Consider the following 24,007-nt stretch of genomic DNA (forward strand, 5'->3'; position numbering starts at 1 on the left):
AAACAAAGAGTATGAGATTGGGTACATTGTTGGATGCGACGAAGAACGGCATATAGTTGGAAGTTTAGGAAAGCTCGAGACTGCCCCTGACCTGGGATTCATGCTCCCACATTAGTCCTCCCGGTGGTTTGGTCCGGCCTGTCCTACCCGACCTGCCGGAGCTCGGTGGGCCACCGCTCTGCAAACCTCCTGGCGCCGCCTCCTCCCTGCCAGCCAGGGGCTGCGGCGCTTCTGTGGGTGGGGGAAGGTAGGACTGACGCAGAGTGAGTGTAAGGGATGGAGACTCTGACTCCTGGCGCCGAGAACCGGGGGAAGGGGTTGGCTCCCCAGAGGCAGGGATGCCGTGGGGGTGCGGGTGCGGCGTCGCTAGGAGACGCGCCTGTGTGACCCCAGCCTCGCGAGGACTGCTTGGTGTCATCGCCACTAGCCTCGGGGACCTGGCTCCGGGAAATGGGCGAGGAAAGGGAGGCTTGGTTTGGGGGTCCCTCTGAGACTTCTCTGAACCTTTTGGATCCCCGAATGTAGATGCAAGAAGACGGGGGCAGTTTGGGGGGCGAGAGGCGCCTGGCTTAGGCAGGTCGGCCTAAACTAGCTCTCGCACGGAAACGGAGACTTCGTAGGACACTTGAGAGTCAGCGTCGTACCTCCCTGATCAGCAGTCTTGAGAACATTTTAGTGCAGGAGTCAACAAGTCAATTAATTCAGAAGATATCCACAAGTGAGAAATGCCCGGTGCAATGATGGAAGATGGTGGGAGGGCTGCTCTACATAGGGTGAGACTGTCAGAGGAGGTCACGGTTTGAGAAGAAAGAAGACAGAGAATGTGCTTTCTAGGCGGAGAAAAGAGCTGGTGGGAGGACCACGTGGTTGAAGCAGAAATGGGCAGTGTTCTGTGTTGAAGCTGAAGAATTGGCAAAACCTTTTTGCCCAAGGCAAGGATTTGGCTTTTGTGGTACCAAAGGATTTTAAGTAGGGTAGTGACCTGACCTGATTTACATTTTTTTAAAAAATCACTCTTGCCTGGCTGGGTGGTAGCTCAGTGGTAGAGCGCTTGCCTAGCATGTGTGAGGCACTGGGTTCAGTTCTCAGCACCTTATATATATATAAATAAAGGTCTATGGACAACTAAAAGAATAATTAAAAAAAAAAAATCACTCTGGCTACTGGATGGAGAATGGTAGTCAGACCTGTTGAGAGGCTGTTGCCTTAGGCCAAGGGAGAGGTGACAATAGTGTTTGTTGAAAGGGCCTTCACTGTGGAAAGAGAGATATATAGATTGGGAGTATTTTTGGAGTTTGCAGGACTTGCTTCCAATTGGATGTGAAGTGTGTGGGAGAGGGTGGAACCCAGGGATCACTCCCAAAGTGAAAAGAGTTTGGAAAAGAATGTTAAGTTCTCCTGAACAGAGCTAAGTATGAAAAATCTGTTAACAATCCAGAGAAAGATGTTGAGAGAAGTTAGGTATTCAAGTTAGGGGGAAAGTAGTAATTGGAGATAATAAATGTGTGTGTGTGTGTGTGTGTGTGTGTGTGTGTGTGTGTTGGAGGAGTCTGTTCCTAGGTCACCTAGGAACAGGGTAGAGATTCCCAAACTCCTTGGGCTTGTAACACTTAGAGATTACCCAGAGAGGGAGAGACCAGTAAAGGAGACTTAATATGGACAAGACATCAAAGATAAAAGAAGTCGTCCCCCTTAATATATTGGAATAATGGGACCCACCCTCATGATGTGAGATGCATCCTCAAAGGTCTGGCTCAAATCCTTCCTTCTTCTCCCAGCTGTCAGTGCTTTTGGACTTATGCACAGGTAATTTGCATCCATTATATAAAAGGTGACTTTGATAAAGGTTTATTTACATGTCTGTTTTTCTCATGGACTATTTCATCTTTTTGTCTTCCTGACTCCTGGTACAGAGCCTTGCCCATAGGGTACAACATGTGGCTCTACTGGACAGGAACACAAAGTTAATATATTATCAGCTATGGAATTTAGTAGCTTTTGACAAAGGGGTTCTTGTGCTTGCTGCTGCTGCTAGCATCATCACAATTATGTTCCATCTCATAATCTAGTAGAAAAGATATCAGAAGAAGAATCAGAAGGACTAGGTTTCTATCTCTAATCTGCTACTAACCAGCAGAGTAGCCTTGAATAAGGCCCTTTGAGCCAAAATAGTTGGCCTAGATTAGAAGTTGCAAAATGGCTGGACACATTTTGCCTACAAACATATCTTTGGGCCCACAAAGTAATGTAAATTCTTTAACTTGACAACATTGGGCATCAAAATCCAGATTTTTCAACTTCATTTGAAAAATCAAACAATCTGACGCTAGCCTGAGGTTCTTTAAGGTTCCTACACAGCAAGTCCGTTAAAGCTTAAGAACTGCTTTCCCCATTTGTGTGGCTTATTCCCCAAGAATGCTGAAGGCCTCTTTTCCCTTCCAGTGCCTGGCTGACCCCCCTGTGGACATTTGATTGGTCTGGAGCTCTGCTGTCTGTATGTGTGTGTGTGTGTGTGTGTGTGTGTGTATATATATATATATATACATACATACATATACATACATAAAATAGCTATTAGTTACATGTGACTTTGAAATAACAATTCAGGTCTTTGGGCACACTATATTTCAAACACTCAATAGCTACATGTGGCTGATGTCTATCCTGTTGGATGAGGCAGAAAGAACAAATATTTCTGAAGACAGGGTCTCTCTTAAGTTAACCAGGCTGGCCTTGTTCAGTCTCATTCTCGCAAGTAGCAGGGATTTCAGGCGTGCACCACCAAGCCCAGACAGAACAGTTTCATCACTGAAAGTTTTGTTGATCAGTGCTGAGACTGGAGGAACTTAAGGGTTCTCTGGCTGCTTATCATTCATATCCTAAGACTGGACAATCATTGCTCCTACTCTTAAGGGACTTAATCTGGTTAGAAGCTGAAGTGTCCCTACAGATAAGAAAAGTTGCTCATTTGATAGTGGATTGGAAAATGTTCTGAAGCCATGGTCCCTTGTGCAGATGATGTTTTCTCTTGAATAGTTGGAGCTAGGGTTAGTTGATAATAAAAAGCTCCAGCTGTATCTAATGTAATCTAACCCTTTTATCAGTTTCCTAATCCAGTTTCTAATAATTATCACAAAACAGGAATTTAGATTAATGTTTTGGCTCTCTTAACTTCCCTAGCTGCTATAAAAGGTTGAAAATCCTGGCTTGGGTTATGAATGTCTTGGTTGATCTTCAGCATTGGTCTGATTCCAGCCTGTCCTGTACTTCTTTGACACCACTTACTTCTAGTTAACTGGTTTTTGCCACCTCCTACTGACCCTCAGCTTGTCTTTATCTCTTAAAATGTGCTGATAAGGAGCAAGCATGATGGCTCATGCCTATGCCTCAGGAGGCTGAGGCAGGAGGATGGAGAAGGCCAGCCTGAGCAATTTAGCAAGATGCTGTTTCAAAATATTTTTAATATTGAGGAGTCAATCCCCAATGTTCTTCCCCACCCCCCCAAAAAAAAAATGCTGATAAGGAACTAGATATTCCTATTTCTTTTGAATTGAGGGACTGTGACTTGAAATTCACTTAGAATTTCTTTCCATAAAGGGAGTAAGAGTTGTATATCTATTGGTTGATATATCTTGGTTATAGTGTAAATAGCCTGTATGTCTATTGGTCAATATAGCTTGGTTACAGTGGTCTGATTGGAGTTCCCCTTCACAAGTATAATCTTGTGTGCACTCCAGTGCTGATGGAATACACAGATGGGCCCAACTGAACGATGGTTTAACTTAGGATTTCTTGACTTCAATGGTGTGAAAGTGATATGTGTTTGAATTTTGATCTTTTCCTGAACTAGCAATATGTCATCCAGTACTCTCCCAGTACAGGACAACCACTGCTAGCCACCCAGAATTCCCACTTGGCCATGAGGGTGAGCAACCAAGACTTCACATTGTGCTGTGTTGCTAAGCCATTATGGTAGTTTAGGTATAACACGTGCATTTTCCACTTAAGATGTTTTCAACTTATGACAAATTTGTCAGGTCCAAGTTGAGGGACATCTGTATTTAGAATGGATATGTTTACCTCCTAAGATCTTATTTGGGATAGTTAGTTTAGAAGTCTTTTGGATATTTCAGTTTTGCCCCTTTAAAGAGAGTTTCATTTCCCTTAGGTAAAATAAAAGTACCTTTCCTCCCTGCCCCCAGTCTCTGACACACCAATATTCTCATCGCTTTCTGTGTGTAAAAAAAAAAAAAATGCTGTTTCAGAGAATAGCTGCGGTAGGGTGAAGCACACCCACAAGTACATCCTGAGATTTGCAAAAGTACGTGGCATTACACTTCCCTTTTTGAATTCTAGTAACCAAAAACTGAATCCAGGACAGGAAACAAGTCTCTGTATGTGGTGGTGGTGGTGGTGGTGGTGGTGGTGGTGGTGGTGGTGGTGGTGTGTGTGTGTTTGTGTTGCTTGATGGAAGGGAAGGAAGGCAGAGGACCACCGGTGCATGGTGCCCAGTTTCACTTGAAGGTTGATTATAGTAACAACGCTATTGTTTAGGATACTGGTGCGTGCCAAACAGTAGCAAGTGTCACAGATCTAGGAGAAAAGCAACCAAAGGATAAACAAGGAGTAAGAGATAAAGGAAGAAAAATAGGAAGGAAAGCCTGGTCATGCCTTTGGTGTTGGCACCTGCACTGTATTTCCAGTAAGAAGTATGTGCTGTGGCCTGAAGATAAGCAGTGTCTCCAAAAGGTTATTTACTCACACTGAAGAACAATAGCCCTTTACTGTACAGGGATTATTAATGATCAAAGGGAAACAGCTTTAGGAAAATCCATTCTACCACAAAGCAATAAATTCACCAACAGGCATCAGACTTCTTTTCCCCTCTCTGCAGACAAAGCATGGCATAGATACAAGAGGTCTCTCGGTGTTCCTTCTTTATTTCCTCTTACTCGGGTAATTTGTACCTCTAACTCCTAGTGCTAAGTGTTTTAATAAAATATCTCATGACTAATCCTTACAATTCTTCAAAGACAGTGCTGTTGTAACCCTGTAGTACATTTTAAGAATCCGAGGCTCAGGAAGGCTAATAATTTGTCCAATGCAGAGTAAAGTCAGGATTCAAACCCACCTTTGTCTCCCCAAAGCCCATAAATTCATTTTTTGGACTTTATGGTAAGAAATGTGGAAAATTTTTGATGTCCATATCCAAGATAGGTGTTCTTCACTCTGCTGCTCAGGGAAAGAAAGTCTGATTGTTTTAGCATCTTCCAGAGCATTTCAATTCCTAGAGGTTTTCCAAATGACAGACACTTTAAATTACAATTCCCTGGGTTGGTTTTAACCTCTGATCATTGGTTGTAATGGGCCTTATTCCCCCAAAGTATTAGGAAAAAAAAAAAAATCAGAACCCCATTTTTCCCAAATCTTTGGTTCTAAGCTTCCAGAAGCCTTATAAAACATTTTTAGTCCAGTGGGCAAACCCTAACTGGCCTTAAAACAAGTGATGATTATATCATAGCTGTGTATTTTTTACAGCTAGATGGAACTGATAGCCTCCCCCTACCTCTAAATAACACTGAGTTTTCATTTCTTTGTCCTGACCCTACAGCATAAAAGTGTAGTGAATGAAACAGTTTCAGCCCTCTTCCCCTCACCCCCACACATACACACACAGTAAAAGAAGAAAGGTAGGTCAAATTAAAAATATAACAGAGTAGGCTGAACGTTATCCTAGGGGCAAGCTGGAGATGCCAGGGCTGCACATAGTAGGGTCAGTGACAGGCACCCCTGCCCCAAAGTGATAGAAGCCAAAGCATGAGAAGCAGCAGATAGGCAAAGAAAGAATATTTCAGTCGTGTGGGATGGGGCCTTCATATGACAAGAAGAAAGGGCCCCTAGATCTAAGCAGCCAGCCAGCAGGACATGGGACGTGCCACCGGTGCAGTGAGTCATAGGCCTGATTTCATTTGGGTGGATTTCACAATCTCCCCCATGCCCCACCAAAAATCATGAGGTGCTTGAGAGATTTCAACTATGTGGTCATTAATTGTGCTGAGAAAAAATAAAAATCCCATCCAGGGTCAGGTCTTTCTTCAAAGAATGGAAAAAGGTCTTTCCCTTCAGCTCCTGGGGCTTGAGTGTCTTTTTCTGTGTCTTCTCGCGTTTGTACTGCAACCCTTTTTTCTTCAGTGGAAGGCAAAGCCTCCTAAGAGTCCAGCATTTGGAATGTGGACATTCCTGAGACCAGAGTCATATTTCTATAAATTTCATCTGGGGAAAGGGAATTTTCATCTCTGCTCTTAAACTCCTAAGTGTTCCTGCTGTAATGGTCTTTCCAAAGAAGGAGGAAATTGTTCCCAGAGGTGGGAAAAAAAGGGTTAAGCAGATGCAGCCTGTGGTACTTCTGTAAAACTGGATTGGACATACCCTGCACCTAGGTGTGTGCCTGACAGAATAGGTTCCTGAGGTGTCCCCAGGCCCTGTCACTGTACTTACACCCTTAATAGCAAGTGGAAAAGTTAGTGGGTGTTTAGTTTTAATTTTTAGACTGATCACTGCATGTTATGAGTGCCATTACTGACTCCAAAATAAAAGCAGGGAAAAGCTTGTGGTGAGACAGGGAACAATCATCCTGCTTTTTGAGCCCTTGATCCTGACTCTCCTGTCAATTAGTTGGGTGGCATTAAGCCAGATTCCTATTTTACCATCTATAAGAGTGATGAAATCATAAGTAGTATGATATGCTTTGATTGCAGCACATTTTAAAACTTGTAAAGCACACCTTGTTGGTACACTTTGCTTAGGTTGAATCTACCAACATCTTCCTTTTCCTCTTGGACTACAAACTCTTCTGAGGCCATCCCCGCAGTTGGTGCTGGGTGTGTTGACCTGCGGCCTCCTCCCTGGACACTCTTGCTGCACTGCTGTTCACCTTTGAAGCTGTTTCTCACCTCCAAGGCTTTGCTCCTGCTGTTCCCTCTTTCTGCCCTACCCTCTCCTTAACTCTTTCCACTGTTAGGCTTTTCCACACCATTCTGGACCCAAGTGAAATGTCACTGACAACCCAAAATAACTGATTTCTGCTCATTTGTAACATTACTGTTTCATTCAGATCATGTATCACTGTCTGGAATTCTTTGTCTTTCTTGTATATCATCTGCTTCTGCCGCTACAACATACGTTTAGGAGGACCTGAGTGCTTGCTCATCATTGTATTCTCAGACCCACATGTGTCTGGCATGTTGTGGGCACCCCATAAATGCCGAGTAGATGAACAGATGGTAGGGAAGAGTAAAGCCGCAGGGTGGTAGCAGTGGAATGAGCCCATGCCGTGGTGTCTTTTCTGTGATGTCAGCTCTCCTTGGAGTCAGGGGACAGGGTTGCAACAGGGAACAGGAGAACAGAGCATTCTAACAAGTGCACAGCCTCCTTGAGAGATGCTGATGTGCGCCATATTATTGAAGAAGGGCACTTAGATGCAGGGGCAGACCTATATGAGGAATCTTATAAAAGATTGTAATTCATATCAAAGAACAAAATAATTTGCTTTCTTTGCTCTTTGTATAGGAAGAGAATGGAATTGTTTGGTTCTCTTTGTTCCACTGGCTAAGCTCTTTCAAGCGATCAACACACATCCAACAACATTTATTAAGATGGAGCTGCCTATGTAGTAATCACTACATACTACAAGCTTTTACACAGGTTCTGGCTTCAGACGGGGTTTGAAACCTGGTCCTAATTTACTACTAGCTTTGTGACCTTGGACAAGTTCCTTAATCTCTCTGCTTCGGATTCCTCCTTTGTAAAATGAGAATAATAGGAGCACCTGCCTTATAGAATTGCTGTGGTGATTATGGGGTTAATATTTGTAAAGTACCTTGTGGAGTGTCTGTCTGGCACATAGTAAATGCAAAGCAACATAGCTCTTAATATTATCACTGTAATGAGCAGTCCCCGCCCTCTGGGAGTTTGGAGACCCTGTGTTATATACACATATGTGCACACACGCACACACAATGATATAACTGTAAAAGCAATAGCTGGCTATGATAGATGCAGGGAGAAAGGTGCTCTGGAAAAGCTGGATAGTAAATAGGTGTCTACTTGGTGAGGTGAGGTGGGTAGCAGAAAAGAGTCCTTCTATGTGGAAGGCTGCATCTCTCCGCTCCAAAAAATATCAAAAAAGTATGCTATAGCAGGTGCCTTAGAGCATAGCTCCCATGCTTCTGTTATTCAGAATTATTACTGTTCATTTTTTTTGCTATTTTCCTGTGTTTTAAACCAACATAAAAATTTTGATAATACATTTCTTTTGTTGTTGTTGTTCTCAGTAGTTATATATGACAGCAGAATGCATTTAAACTCATTGTACATAAATGGAGCACAACTTCTCATTTTTCTGGCTATACACCATGCAGAGTCACACAGTTTGTGCAATCACATATGTACCTAGGGTAATAATGTCCATCTCATTCCACCATCTTTCCCACCCCCAAACCCCTGCTCTTCCTAGCTCTCCCCATTATGGATCAGCATTCTCATATTAGAGAAAACATTTCTTTAGAGCAAGCTCTGTATCACACAGATTCGAAATAATGTGTTTAGTGGGCTATTCTAAGATTCATTAAAATAATCACTACTAATAGATGTGTGTATTATTTGTTTATTTTAAATATGTGTAGATCAAGAATCACCTCCCCAAACAGACTTCAGGGCATCTGCATTAGGGGAAACTTCTCCCAACTAAGACCAGAGGCCAAAACACTAGCAACAGCACCTTCTCTACATGTGGGCTCCATAGTGAACTACATCTTGACACTCTTCATACGTGAGGTGTGATTTTAAGAAAAGAGACCAGCTTCCAATTACATTTACTTCTGGGCTCACCTCATATTTTCTGTCTTTTCTCATTCTGGGATTTAGGGATAAAGGGGATGAAAAGGAACAGAGTTTTAAGTGTCAATCTCAAAAATTATAAAACTCCAACTGTAAAAATTGTGTAATAGACTTCATGGCCAGTTGTGACTGCAGTTCAAGTGTTGTCCTCTAAACAACCATATTGCTGAAAGAACCCTCCCAGCAGACCCCATTATGCTCAGTTGACCTCTGACACCTAGAAAAAAAGTGTGAGAAGAAAAAAATATTGATTTCAGGCCATTAAATCTATGCATAGAAAATCTCCTTATAAAAAAGTTACAAATGAACTCTTCTAAGAGCAAACTAGTTTTAGACAAAACTAAACCAAAAACAAAAGAACTGCTTTTTGGTTTTTTTTTTAATGTCTGACCAATTCCACGTCTAGAATCACAGCTGTTGTGTAGCCAGAGATATTTTCACTTATTCAGCAAACATTTGTTATATACCAATGATGTCCTTTTCTAGATACTAGAGTCCACTGGGGGAAACAGACATTAACAAGCCATTACTTGAATGATGAATGCTAAAAAGAAGAAATATTAAGAGCCATGGGGAGCTTCCGCAGAGAGCCCCCAAACTGTGGGTGGGGAAGGAGGTAAGAAGGGGGAGAGGCTTTTTCTGAGTCAACCATGTTTTCCTGGGGAGCTGAAGGATGTGTAGGGGTTGGTCAGGTAAAAGGGAGGAAGGAGGTCAGGGAAGGGCTTCCGAAAAGAGGGAACAGCATGAATAAGATCATGGTTCCCTCAGAGAACTGAAAGAAATTAGTAAAAGACATACTTTAATTTTTCTTGCTTTTATTCTCAAGACTTGTTGATAGTACTTATTAGTGACTATGGCTTTAAAACCTCTCTGGAAATCTTTGGAACTCAGGCTTTCTGAGTCACCTAATGGAGAGAGAATCATCACCTATCTCCTTTTCAGGATTAGTTTTCAAAACACATTAATTAATGCATTTTAAAAATAGTCCTTCTAAGTATCAGTTGTTAGTATTGCTTGTCCCCTTGACTAACCTAACTACAGGACTTCTGTTTTCAGATTATGGTATATGATCAGAGTTTAAAGGGTGGTTCTCAGAGCAGTGGAAGAAAACTCATTCAAGTCAGGCTCTGGAGGAGTGTGCTAGATCTTAATATGCCTGACCTTCATTTTCATGGGCAAGTGTCTCCACGTTAAGGAAGCGTTGTCTGTTAATGACAGAGAAGTGAAGCAATCATTAATAGACGTGACTGTCCCTCACAGGAACTGACTCATGTATTTTCAGATGAAACCATGGAGTTTTAGGGAGAGCCAGAAACTCAGAAACCTGTTTCCTTACCAGGAAAAATGTCGTCATCTCATCTGGTTTTTTTATTACGCATGATGTTCTCTATTGGTTTTTATGAATTCCTTTTAAGCATTTTTTTCTGTGAAGCATCATGGACTTCAGAATTGGTATTGTACATAACTTTGATCCATTTAACCTTTTCCTTGGGTGGAGTAGTGCTTTCAAGGTTTTCATCAAATAGCTAAGCCTCAGTTGTTCCTCATTGCTCAAGAAAAGTCACACAGAGTCAAGGTAAGTAGGAGGGGCAGTCATCTTTAATTCTCTGGAAGGTGAATTCCTTGAAGGTGCCCAGTATTTCTAGATATATACACCCTCTTCCAGCTTCCATCGCCCAGATTCCTGTAAGCCCAGGACCACCCTCTAAAGCATACCATCTCCAGGTATCCTGCCTCCTCCTAGGGGCTGGAAATGGGTCATGTTCCCAAATGGCAGTGAGTAGCCTACTCCCCAATCCTGATCAGCCTGTTTGAGAAAAATCCAAGATTCATAATGGCATGTCCAAATGTCTGGCCCTGCTACTTACTCACCAAATCTGGCCCCCTGGTCTTCCAGCCTGTCTGTCCCCTTGTCAAAGGCAATACAATATTTAGTGTTCTGTCTGACTAAGCAGAAACCTCCACCAATGAAACATTTCCCCAACTGTTTTCCCTGAAATTTTAGATGCAGAAATGTAAATATTAAATAGGCCGAAGCTTTTGTGTAAGTTAAAAAGAGATTGAAATACATAATGCCCATCAACAGAATAGACAGTATATTGGGATGTCTTCATTTGTGGACTGAATTGCAGCTGTGAGAATGTCTGAACTAGAGCTCAGGTGACAACACAGATCTTGCAAATATGATGCACAAAAAATGCAAGTGGCAGAGCAATACCATACAGTGTTAAGTGCAGAGATAACTCATGACAATGTTAAAAAGCATTCAGGATAGCAGTTTCTCCTAGAAGTGAGGAAGGGGAATGTGATTTGAAAGTGGATAAATGAGAGTTTCATCTGTATATACTTAATCTGTTTGAGGTTTGTTGTGAATATAGGACTTGTATTATTCTCGATATTTTTGTATCTGAAATATTTCAGGATAAAAATAACTTAAAAGTGACAATTTTATTTTTCTAATGAAACCAGGGGCACAAGTCCCCAGCCCTTTTCATTTTTTATTTTGAAACAATCCCTCACTAAGTTGGGTACAGCTGAGGCTGGCCTCAAACTTTCAATCCTCCTGCCTCAACCTCCAGAATCCCTGGGATTATCAACACTGTACCCAGGTGAAAGAAATTTCATTTAAAAAAAAAATAAGTTAGCTCCAGGAAATATACTCAGTTCTCATTTAGCCAAGCCCTCTGGAATTAAAACTGTTATCACCAGAAAGATTTTCAACTAATTATTTTACAGTTCTTATTAGACAGGAAAATAGATTTTAAAAATTTGAGAAATATTTCCTAAAATGTTATGATGAACTAAAGAGAGGTCATAACCTGCTGGGTGTGTGTCACACACCGGAATCCCAGCTATTCAGAAGACTGAGGCAGGAAGGTCTTGGGTTCAAGGCTACCCTGGGTAACTTAGCAAAACCTTGTCTCAAAATTTTAAAAAATTTAAAAAACTTTTTTTTAGTTGTAGATGGACACAATACCTTTTATTAATTAATTTGTTTATTTATTTAATGTGGTGTTGAAGATAAAATCTAATGCCTCACCCATGCTAGGCAAACACTCTACCACTGAGTCACAACCCCAGCCCTCAAAATAAAAAAAAGTTTTAAAGGGCCGGGGGGTGGGGATGTGGCTCAGTGTCAAGTATTCCTGAATTCAATCTTGAGTACCCTCCCCACAAAATGACTAGGGGTGTAGGTCGGTAGTAGAGTGCTTGCCTAGCATATGCTGGGTCCTGAATTCCATCCCCCATACGGACGAAAAAAGAGAGAGTCATACACTGACTGCCTTTGGGTGGAATTGAGCCTACAGAGTCATTTTATTTCCCTGCATGGTGCTCACATTTTCAGAAATAATGAATGAGCCTGTTTTGAAATTTATATTATTAAAATCTGGATTGCCACCTATTCTTAAGCTATAAGGCCCATCCATCTGACATCTCTAGGCCCTTGTTTCTGCATGTTAACAGCTGGCTGGAGCTGAATAGCAACTGTCCCCTTTCAGAGGGGTGTGTCCTGTTCAGTTGGCCACTGTCCCCATCCAGCCACGAACCCTCACATATGTTGCCTGCCAGGCCCTGGATGCACTTGAGTACACAACCTAAGCTTTAATTACCAGTTCTTACTTAATTAGAAAATTCAGTTATTCCAAGTGTGTCTTCTAGGCACTCAGGTTTGTGATGTAATTTTACCACTAAAAGTATCATTTCTGATATAATCTGTTAACACTGGCTTTAAAGGATAGTAAATGTGAATTTTGGTTTTCCCAATGTTTGCAAAAATGGCCCTCAGGGCAGACAGCATGATAGAGCAGCCCTCAGCCACGGGATGATGTTTAACGTCAGTTAAGTTTGCTGCTGGTTCTGCCAAGCCATTCTGGCAATGCTACACAACAGATCTGTTGACAAAGAGCAGTATTTCTAGACTAATTAAAAATCTTGATTTTTAAAAAATATACATCTGCCTAGCTGCTTCTGGTCAAATTGCATTTTTATGCAAATTTTTCCTCTTCTATTTTGGTGGGTCTGGAGATGACAACAGCAACACGACAAGAAGTTCTTGGCCTCTACCGCCGGGTTTTCAGACTTGCAAGGAAATGGCAGGCGGCATCAGGGCAGATGGAAGACACCATCAGAGAAAAACAGTACATACTCAGCGAAGCAAGAACACTGTTCCAGAAAAACAAAAACGTAAGTAGGCCTCCGTTGGAGATTGTGAGAAGAGGAGTTTCTCATGTTCTTCATTTCTTTTCTCTCCTAAATTCAGAGGACAGAGCAGCACAAATCAAAATGGTGGCACGTTGGGCAGGAGGGGCCTGAGCACAGTTTTACTAGCTTGCACAACCGCTAGAGTTAACACAGCCATGCTGCTCTCTTCACTTGTTCCAAATCTCAGTCTGGCTAGTAAGTGGCTCAGTGTCCTCAGAAGACCTTATGAACCAGGTGACCTAAAGTCAGACCAATGAAAATTTTTAGAGGAAGAGTTGTTTGTCACATGCTGTGCCCTTTGCAAGCCACTCCCACGGGAGGTGCACACTGAAATGTTTTTTTCACCTTATAAACTAATGTTTGCCTCCAAATATAAATGTATTCAGAGGGAAGAGAATAGCATTAAGACACAGGGTTCCCTTCATAACTGAGCTTTGAACTTGAGCCTCTTTGGAGAGCAGAGTGAGGTTGCCCTTTGGGACCATAGAATTGAATAAAATAATGCCTCTATTAGCCAGTTTAACAGAACTGCACACCCAGACCCCAGGGAGCCAGATTTGATCCATTCCCAACAAGCCATAAGGCCTGAGCTCTGAGCTCCTTAGGGAGACCACAGGTGTCATGCATGGAAGGAGATTATCAGCTTCTCTTCAGCCTCGTTTGCATTGATCCAATGGATTCGTGAAACTTCCAATCTGCTCTCATACTTTTCCCTCCCTGAATCTTGAGTCTGTCTCTTTTTGTCCCTCCCTCCCATAAGCTATAGGGGTCCCCTGAAGGTCAGCCCTCTGCACTGAGGCCCATGCAACATGAAACCATATATGGTTTCAGCCCTCACATCTGAATACCTGGCCTTGGCCTCCGACCAGCACCTGAAAGGACCTCACCACTGTCTGATAATCCAGAGCAGAACTCTCCTCCCCTCCCCACTTGTGCACTTGTCGTAGCTCCTGTCACCACTCAGCAACTCTTTGTTCTTATTCCTCATTCAGAAAGCACTCAAATGCCCAGCATGTGCCCAACACCAGCTAGACATCAGGGATATGAAAATGAGCAAAACCAAGACAAGGTCCCTCAAAGATGTTTCAGAGTTAGATGGGAGGAAATATAAAATTACCTCCAAAGAAAACCTCCTGATTTTCCCTTTTTGGAATCCCTGAAGCCTCCTTGCCTTTTAAGGCTGAGTTGGTAATGATGGCTCCCTCTACTCTTCTGACCCTTCTCCAGCTTCTCCAAACTCTTTCTGCTTAGTGTAGACCAGGCTTGCCAAACCAGGGTTGTATTCCCCATGAAGTCCTTAAACAGTCCTCAAAAAATAGAAATAAAATACTTCAGCTGATATTTTTGTTTTTTCTATTTCATTCTATAAAAAATGTCTATTTTGTATATTATTTATAATGAACTTATTAGTACATATATAGAGATGACTCCTAAGAAACTATACCTCAAATTTTGAGATATTCATCACTTCATTATAAAATATACATTGGCCAGGCATGGTGGTGCAAGCCTGTAATCCCAGCAACTTGGGAGCTGAGGAGAAGGATTGCAAGTTTAAGGCTAGCCTCAGCAACTTAGCAAGGGCCTAAGCTACTTAGCAAGACCCTATCTCCATATAAAAAATAAAAAGTTGGGGCTGGGGATGTGGCTCAGGTGGTAGCGCGCTTGCCTGGCATGCGAGCGGCCTGGGTTCGATCCTTAGCACCACATACAACCAAAGATGTTGTGTCTGCCAAAAACTAAAAAATAAATATTAAAAAAATTCTTTCTCTCTCTCTCTTTAAAAAAAAAATAAAAAGTTCAGGGGATGTGACTCAGTGGTAAAGAGCCTCTGGGTTCAAATTCCTAGTGCCACTAAAAAAAATAATAACAAAAATATACTTATGTTAGATGATTTTGACCAACCCTAAGCTAATGCAAATGTCTCAGGCACATTTAAGGCAAGTTAAGTTGTGATGTTCGGTAGGTTAGGTATGTAGTATCAAATGCATAATTTTCAATTTACGATGGGAGAATCTGGAATAATCCCATAAATCAAGGAGCATCTATAATTTATAAATTTATAAACTATTACATTTATAGATTGATAAAAAGTACACATAAGGGAACTATGGGCTCAGAATTTTTTATTGTAAGGAAGAAGTGGATGATAAAAAGTTTGGAGCCAGGTGCTATGACACATACCTGTGATCCCAGCCACTTGCCAGGCCATGGCAAGAGCATCACAAAGGCCAGCCTCAGCCATTTAGCAAGACCCTGTCTCAAAAGAGTTAGGGGTGTAGCTCAGAGGTTAAGTATCCCTTGGTTCTATCTCTGGTAACAGAGACACACACACAACATGTTTGGAGACCCCTGAGTTGTCATATTCTTTTTCCTTCTTTGTTTCATTTATGTTAGGTTGGTCTTCCCAACAAAAGTCAGTTCTAGAGCACATAGACAGTATCATACACTTCTCTCATATCCCATGAGACCTGCCTTGCAGTTTTCACCGAATTAATGAACATTTAAAATTTTTTTTAAGTTTTTTATTTAGTTATTATTATTTTATTTAGTCTAATTAGTTACACATGACAGCAGAATGCATTTCAATTCATTATACACAAATGGAGCACAACTTTTCATTTCTCTGGTTGTTCATGATGTAGAGTCGCACCATATGTACAGTCATACATGTACCTAGGGTAATGATGTCCATCTCATTCCACCATCTTTCCTGCCCCCATGCCTCCTCCCTCCTCCGCTTCCCTTTGCCCAAAGTTCCTCTATTCTCCCCACACACACAAATCCCCCATTATGGATCAGCATCCATTTATCAGAGAGAACATTCGGCTTTTGATTTTGGGGGATTGGCTTACTTTGCTTAGCATGGTTGAATTAATGAACAATTTACAAATCATTTGATTCAGTTGACCTCTAAGAAGTTTTCCTCAATTTTTCTGTTTCTCCTAACCCCACGTTAGCCACTACTTTGAACAATAATAGTCTGTAGCCATCATTGTCCTTGGTTAATTATATACCAAGGTCCCTTTTTTGTAGCTTTATTTTTTAGAGCTATTCTGCACAGATAGTAGCCTTAATAGTTGAAGACAGAGATTATGATCCCACAATGTCCAGCCTGGTGTGGGGGAGTATCCTAAGATATGCCCACTATATCTAGGCAGGCTCCCTCATCTGAGAACTACTCAAAGCTATGTTTTCAGGTATCACGGTAATCCTACCTCTGCTTGGATTGGCCCAAGGGGTGAGCCAGCGGGAGATGTATGTGGCACCGATGCTATATGAAATTATTTGAGGGTGCAGAAAAGAGGTGCCCTAGTTTCTAATTGTAAGATATGTATTAGCATGTACTAGGGGGAAAAGTAGCCAAGGTAGAATTTCACAAATACTACTGCTTAGGAGAGAGTCCACTTAGAGAAAAATTTTACTGTTAGTATAGGTGATGTGTGGATATGGCAAAATCCTGCAGGCAGCCCATGAATAGCTGAATTTGGAATACTCTGGCCTGAGCTTGTTCAGATAGACAGCTGATCTCCAGAAGATCCAGCATACTTCACAGTATCTTTGTCAGGGGTTTTTCCTTTTTCCTTAATCCTTCATGCAGACATAAGCAGGTTCTTGTAACTTTAATTGCACTAAGAATTTAATAATCCAAAGGTATCTCATTAATTGCTTTGAATCCCAAAGGGCAGATGGGAACGTGGAAATCTGTTCCCAATGTGGCAGCAGAGCAGTAGTTTCTGAGAAGCACAGAGGTCAGACAGTTGAGACTCTGCCCCAGAGGACTTGGTGTGCCTCTCTGTGTTTCTGTTCCTGGAACTCTTCCCCTCTGCTCCAGCAGGCACTGTAGGCAGGAACTCCCTTGGAATTTCCAAGCCACATGGGCCCAGACTTCACTGTGGGTGTCATCTGGGGCTGATGCAATCCTAGCTCTACTCTGGGGCCACTTGCAAACTCATAGCAGATCCACGTGTTGATTCATTTTCCATCCTAGAATGAAATAGTTTCTTCCCTTCTCCTGTTGGGCTTTCTGTTTTTCGGAATGAATTTTTCATCCCTTTACTTGAAAATAGACTGTCACAATTTGACTAATTTGAGATTTTGAAACTCTTTGTTCCTCTTACTAATGAGCAAAACAATTTACAGTTCTGGGGGATTTTGTTTTGTTTTTGTGGTACTGGGGAGCAAAGAAATTGCCGTTTAAAACAAGAGGTAGATCATTTTCCAGTATCTTACTGAAGGGGTTTCTGAGTAGCACTGGATGAAAATTCAGGTTACTTTAATGTTAATCAAAATAGAAAGGTGTTAAAAGAACTTTTTCATTCATTGTTGATGGGAGTATAAATTGGTGCAAACTCTAGAAGTTTGGGAATACTGTGAGAGTATAAATTGGTGCAAACTCTAATTTGGGAATACTGTGAGAATTAGAAATGCTGAGTATATACTCTTACTTCTAGCAGTTCTTTCTCTATAAATTCATCTTTTAGCTATATTTGCATCTGAGTCAAAAAAAAAAATTTCAGAGGGATCTTTAGCAGAATTGTTTATGGTGACAAAAGATTGGAAATTACCTAAATGTCCATCAGCAGGATATTGGTTAAATTATAATAAAATCTTATGTTGGAATTTTGTATAGCTTTTATAAAGAATAGGACAGCCCTATATTCAGTATGAATATAGAAAGAGCTTCAAATTATGTTAGTGAAAAACAGGGCTTAAAAAGAAGTGAGCTATTGTTTGTGAGAGGGAAAAGCCAAGTCTCTACATACATATGGGTTTATATATACATTGAATATCCTTGGAAAGATGCAGGAGAAACTGTTGGTAAATTATCTCTGAGAAGGGGAATTGGAAGACAAGGGAAGAAGGGAGACATAGTTTTTTCATTATATCCTTTGATATTATTTTTTAGCATGTATATGTATTACCTCTTTTAACTATTTTAAAAATTGAGTCCACAGTAAGTTTTAATATTAAATTGCAATATTTAATATTAAATTTTAATATTTAATTTTTCAAATGATCAAATATTTTTGTGCTAGGAATCAAAGAAATTATCAATATTTAATTTACTGGCTAGTAAACTGAAAAAGGCAGAGAGAGCATGTGTACCTATACTTTATGAACAATTAGAAAGATACAAAAAGCCTCACTTGTTTTCCAATTTTGATAGCTCACAGACAGAGACCTGATTAAACAGTGTATAGACGAATGCACAGCCAGAATTGAAATTGGACTACATTACCAGATTCCTTACCCAAGGCCTGTAAGTGCAACTCCAGTTAACAGGTGGGGGCTACCTATCCTTGTTGACCCAGTTATTTCTAAGAATGTATACCAAGCTACTGTAGGAGGCATATCCTTGCATGCCACCTAGAGTGTCAATGAATGCCTGGTTTCTCCTTCTGGTACAACTTCCCCACATGTGGGAGGGGAAAACAGCTCATGTTTATAGAGTGTTCTCTTTTGACCTCCACCTTTTTTATGAAAATCCTTTTACTTTCCTTATTATAAAAGGCAGGTTTGTTGTTACTAAAAGAATAAAGTTCAAGTGTTAAAAGAATACATAAATTAGAAAGTAAAAACTGTCAAAAATTCTTACCAAAATCCTGTGTGGTAATAAGAACTCTAACTATTATATTGCAACACATGAAAATGACAATATTTGGTCTTTGACCTAAAAAAGCAGCAATTTGATATTGTATTGACTCAGTCTAATCATTTGGTGATACATCTTTTAGGTTTTTTCCTATACATTTCTTTACATATATGAGATTCTAGGCATACTTATTTTATTATTGCCTATTTATTGCCTACTCCTGAACAATTTTTGTTGTTTTGGGTTTTTGTTTATTTTATTTTTGGGGGAGTACCAGGGATTGAACCCAGAGGCACTTAACCACTGAGCCACACTTCTAGACAGTTTTTCTGTTTTTTTTTGGGGGGGGGTGGGGGGGTTTTGAGACAAAGTCTCATTAAATTTCTTAGGGCCTCACTAAATTGCTGAAGCTGGCTTTGCGTTCTCCCTGCCTCAGTGTCCTGAGTCACTAGGATTTCACGCATGTGCTACCATGCCCAGCTCTTCTGAACATCTTTGTATAAAGCTCTACCTCAATCTTTTTAAATGGTTATGTTGTGTACTATTGTAGGAATGTACCCTTGTATTAGGGTTCTTCAGAGAAACAGAGCCAGTGGGATGGGTATATATTTGGATAGATTTATCTAAGTATATATAATAGAAGATGTATTATGAGGCTGAGAAATCTCATGTTCTGCTTCCTGCAAGCTGAAGTCCCAGGAAAAAGCCAGTGGCAGAATTCAGTCTTTGTCTGAAGGCCTAAGAACAAAGTGGACTGAGGGTGTAAATCTCAGTGGGAAGGCAGGAGAAGATAAGATGTCCCCACTCAAGCAAGGCAGACAGAGAGCAAAAGGGGAAAATTCCCCCTTCCTCTGCCTTTTTGTTCTATTAGGGTCTTCAGCAGATTGGAGGACACCCATCCACACTGGGGAGGGAAGTCTGCTTTACTACGTCCACTGATCCCAATGCTGATCTCATCAAGAAACACCCTCACAGATATATCCAGAAATAATGTTTGGTCTGGGCCAGTCGCAGATTGACAAGCAAAATTAACCATCACAGCCATTATTAACTAGCTATCTACTAGCAGGTTGGTCCCAGTTTTCCACTGTGCACTGAATATCTTTGTATACACATTTTGTTTTTCTCTCCCTTTGGGTACCTTTCCATCTTGCTGAATGATCTGTGCTCACTCTTTTCTATTTAGATAATATGGTAAAGAAGAGCACAAGAGCTGGAATCAGACAGGTCTGGGTTCAAATCCTGGTCCCCCCACTTAATGTACAATCTTGAGCAAGTTAGTTAGGATGTAATTTCTTTGAGCCACTGTTTTCTCATGTATAAATACTGGAATAATAATTTCTTATGATGTGTTGTAAAGGTCAATGAGTGAAGAGATTATAAACATGAGTCACTGGTAGATTTAGCACTTAGCAGGCAGCATAGTAGGGAGTAAATCCTCAATGAATATAAGCAGCAGCAATGATTTATGAGTATAATTCTTAATATCATTATTATTCTTACTGTTTAGATTCATCTGCCTCCAATGGGCCTTACACCACTACAAGGCCGGGGACTTCGAACCCAGGAGAAACTGAGGAAACTTTCCAAACCAGTGTATCTCAAGTCCCATGATGAAGTTTCTTAACCAGAAGTCAGTTTATTTCCAAGAATGATGAGCCATCTCCGTCTTAAATGGAAACCAGAATACAGCACTCTTCACCTTGATTAGGGACAAAAAAACAAGCTTCTTCTTCGGACCTCCACAACTAGTCCTCATCCATAGTATGTGTCTACACATCCCAAGGGTTGGTTTGGGTCTTGCTGCCTGAGCAGATGGCATTAACCCTAGAGGTCACTAAAGTCACCTTTGGAAACAGGTGGGAGGAAAGCTAAAGGTGATGAAATTTTTCATGGGAATGCTGTTTGCCACACATCAGCCAAAGCAAAGCATTAGTTGTTGGTATAGAAGTTCTTTTGGCTATTCAAAAACTATAAACTCCTTCAAAATATTTTTTTAAAGGAGACTTATTTTTTGTACTGGCAACTGGGATGTTTTACCACTGAGCTACATACCCATGCACGGCACCCACCTTCCCACATCCCGTTTGATTTTGAGACAGGGCCTTACTAAGTTGCTGAGGCTGGCCTCAAATTTGTGATCCTACTGCATCGGCCTCTTGAGTTACTGGGATTATAGGCATGTGCCACTATACCCAGCAAGCAAAATGTTATAGATTTACATAAAAGTGGTTGTTTCTGTGTGAGCTTGTTTATAGTCTTGTGACCCTTTCAATTTCCAGATGAATTCCCTTTAAAAAGTAAGATTGATCATGGTGTTTCAATCTGACCATGGAAATTTTATGTGACACCTATGCCCCCCCTCCCCATACACAAAAGCTCATGCCTTAAATATGTTTATCTTTGTGTGTGTGTGTGTGTGTGTGTGTGTGTGCGCGCGCGCGTGTGTGCATGTGGTATGGTACTAGGGATAAAACCCAGGGCATTCTACCATTGAGCCACATCCCAGCCATTTTTATTTTTTGAGACAGGATCTCCCTAAATTTCAGAGGCTGGCCATGAGCTTTGTGTTTTTCCTGCCTCCGCCTCCTAAGCTGCTTTGATTGCAGGCATGTTTACCTTACCTTAGAGCCTTCTCTTAAAGCCATGATTACTTAAGATGCATTTGGATCTGGAGAGCTTACTAGAAATTCATCCTGCATTCATTATGAGTTTTTGACTTTAACACAATTGAATAATACAAAGTCTGAAATAGCTTTCAAGTATGTCCAAGCAGAAATAAGACCAACAGAAAGGAACACACAAAGGATTTGTATCTCTGTGTGGAGTCAGGTGAGAGTCCACATTAAGACATTTGTATATCACTATCATTCTCTGTTACCTCCAAAGAGAGTTGGAGCACCAATAAAGACAAGTCTCTACCAATTTTGGTCTCTTTATATTCTTTCCAAAATGGGATATGATGACCCTCAGAAGCAGCTGATGAAACTTACCTCCTATGAGCAGGAACATACTTTATAATGCTCGGGGTAAGTACTACAGTGTTTGGCAGTGATATGCAGAGCAGCTGTGAGTAATAGCATATGCACATGCATATTTAACACAAATGCAGCAATAGGCCTTTGGTACAGAGAGACAGAAATTTTAATGTGCTGGCAGGTGTAGTGGCCATTCAGTGTGCAGTGTCCCAGTCGGGCTTAAATTGGGGGATAGAAATCTTCCATTCTTTCAGTCACTTTCCTTCATTGGGTCTCAGTATGGAAGCATCTCCCTGCCTAGAGTTGGTTCTAATGTTTAAAGTATTTCCCATGCAACATCGTGTCTGTAAACTCAAGCCAACTGCTTCGTCTGGTGGTCGGCCAGTGAGACAGTGAGCTGTACCCACATTGGAGGAAGAACTGGCTGTGTTGCCAAGTGGGCTACGGCTTGTCCATCTCCCTCATGCTTCATTTTTAAGTAACTTTTGACTAGGTATAATTTTTGCCTTAGTCTATTGAATGTAGAAACCACCCTTCCCACCCAGCCTTCTCCACAAAGTTGATTTAATTGCTAGCCAACCTTTGAGGACCTTCTACACCACAGAAATCTTACCTACATGTGAATTTTATGTCTAGCCCCCTTTGCAAAGATGCATATACTGTTGCACAGCCTTTATTGTCAATGTATTATCAAACCTTCCATGTAACTTTTAAAAATTTGGTACTAGGGATTGAACTCAGGGCCCTTTACCCCTGAGCTAAGTCCCTAGCACTTACAATTTTGTATTTTGAGACAGGGACTCACTAAGTCACTTAGGATCTTGCTAAGTTGCTGAGGCTGGCCTTGAACTTGCAACCCTCCTGTCTTAGCCTCCTGAGTCTCTAGGATTACAGGTATACACCACCACATCTGGCTTGTTTTTATTTTTAATATGATTTCTCCCCATTTTCTTTCCAAGACTATAAAATCCCCATCTTCAGTCTTTTAAAAAAGTACAACCTAGGGCTGGGGTTGTGGCTCAGCAGTAGAGTGCACGCCTAGCTCGTGCAAGGCCCTGGGTTCAATCCTCAGCACCACATAAAAATAAATAAGATATTGTGTCCAACTACACCTAAAAAATAAATATATATATTTAAAAGTACAACCTACCTTCCTGCATCCCCTCCTTTAATGTAATTTTCTTCCATCATTGAGATGGACTGAACATAACCAGCTACTCAGCAGCTAGGTTTTCAAGAGCAAGATCTAACTTGGTGGCCAGGTTTGTCTGATGTCATCTACGCAGCTATTTATACTCAGGGCCTGCTGCTTCCCTCAGAGCTGACTTCTGGCCATCTCTGGCCTAGGACTGCAGCTTCTAACTCACCATGGTTTCTGAAGAGCATATTGCTTTTTCCCAGGAGGAGACCTTATTACCACACTGGCCCAAATTGAAAATGACCTCAAATTTAGGGCAATCTTTGTTTTCAAAGTGGAGGAAAGTTTTTTTGTTTTTTTTTTTTTTAGTTACAAAAATTTCATCCATCACACAAAAAACATTTTGTCCCTTGACCCCTGAAGAATGAGAGTCTCTGCCTCCCTCAGCTTTTTGTTGCTGGAGCTGGAACTGGATAACTGTAATTAAAATTCTGTTGTGCTCTTGGCAACCCCCTCTCTGACAGTTCTTTTACAGATGGCAATGTGACTTACCTACCAGTCCCAGATTCTGGGATGTGGGATCCTGACCATGTTTCCATTTCACGTGTCTGACCAGGTTACTTGGAATGGTACAACAATTCCAGCTATCTGTGCATTCTGATGTTTTTCCCTCACTGTAAAAAGTCAGGTTTCTTCAGAAAAAAAAATAGCTATTAAGTTACCTACTGCAAAAGCTAGACCCTAACTCTTCTTCATGGTTTCTACTTCCTCAGTGGCAAGATTTAGAGAACAAGGGTGTGCTTAATCTCTTGGGTCACCAGGATGATTTGCTGATCTCAGAAGTTTCAGATTCCTCAATTAGAATTTGGTGCCATAAAGGAACTAAAATGGAAGTTTTCTGAAATATGTTTATTGGTTCTCAGAAACTTCCCGCATTCAAAAAAAAAAAATTGAAGACCCTGAGTCAGAACATTTGTTTTAGTGAAGAGGATCCTGGCCAGATACATTAAGACTCAAATAGCTGTGTGTCTGCTCAGCTGTGAAGTGACCAATAGAATACCCTGAAAGAAGCCACTTAGAACCAAAGAGCCACAAGAAAGGGTTAGTGAAGACTCACTACATCAAGAATTCAATCTTTTATCTCCCTCAGGATTCCCTTCCAGCTGGCCTTGGGGAGAAACAAGTGATTGAAAT

At 41.1% G+C, this 24,007-nt stretch overlaps 1 protein-coding gene across 7 annotated transcripts; it reads left to right on the forward strand.

Annotated features, from left to right (window-relative positions):
• The first annotated feature begins 142 nt into the window (after positions 1–142).
• On the forward strand, positions 143–21,622 carry Lyrm1 (LYR motif containing 1). Of its 7 annotated transcripts, none has more exons than XM_076839726.2 (5): positions 143–263; positions 1,779–1,806; positions 12,925–13,083; positions 18,272–18,364; positions 20,208–21,622. In XM_076839726.2, the coding sequence occupies exons 3-5, from the start codon at positions 12,925–12,927 to the stop codon at positions 20,322–20,324; spliced, it is 369 nt and encodes a 122-aa protein (XP_076695841.1). In that variant the 5' UTR covers positions 143–263; positions 1,779–1,806; the 3' UTR covers positions 20,325–21,622. The 7 variants fall into 7 exon arrangements, with proteins under 7 accessions (XP_076695841.1, XP_076695838.1, XP_076695837.1 ...); XM_076839723.2 differs by having other exon boundaries at positions 1,779–1,805; positions 12,913–13,083; XM_076839722.2 differs by having other exon boundaries at positions 143–247.
• The last annotated feature ends 2,385 nt before the right edge of the window (positions 21,623–24,007 follow it).

This window comes from Callospermophilus lateralis, chromosome 19 (genome assembly GCF_048772815.1).
Source record: "Callospermophilus lateralis isolate mCalLat2 chromosome 19, mCalLat2.hap1, whole genome shotgun sequence".
Classification (NCBI taxonomy): Eukaryota; Metazoa; Chordata; class Mammalia; order Rodentia; family Sciuridae; genus Callospermophilus; species Callospermophilus lateralis.

Excerpts from the sequence above, each read along its gene's own strand:
- Lyrm1 (XM_076839720.2), top strand. The coding sequence starts at position 1,734 with ATGCATCCTCAAAGGTCTGGCTCAAATCCTTCCTTCTTCTCCCAGCTG. Across the intron at positions 1,806-12,912 it reads TGCTTTTGGACTTATGCACA|GTGGGTCTGGAGATGACAAC; the intron begins GGTAATTTGCAT and ends TCTTCTATTTTG. Across the intron at positions 13,084-18,271 it reads TGTTCCAGAAAAACAAAAAC|CTCACAGACAGAGACCTGAT; the intron begins GTAAGTAGGCCT and ends CAATTTTGATAG.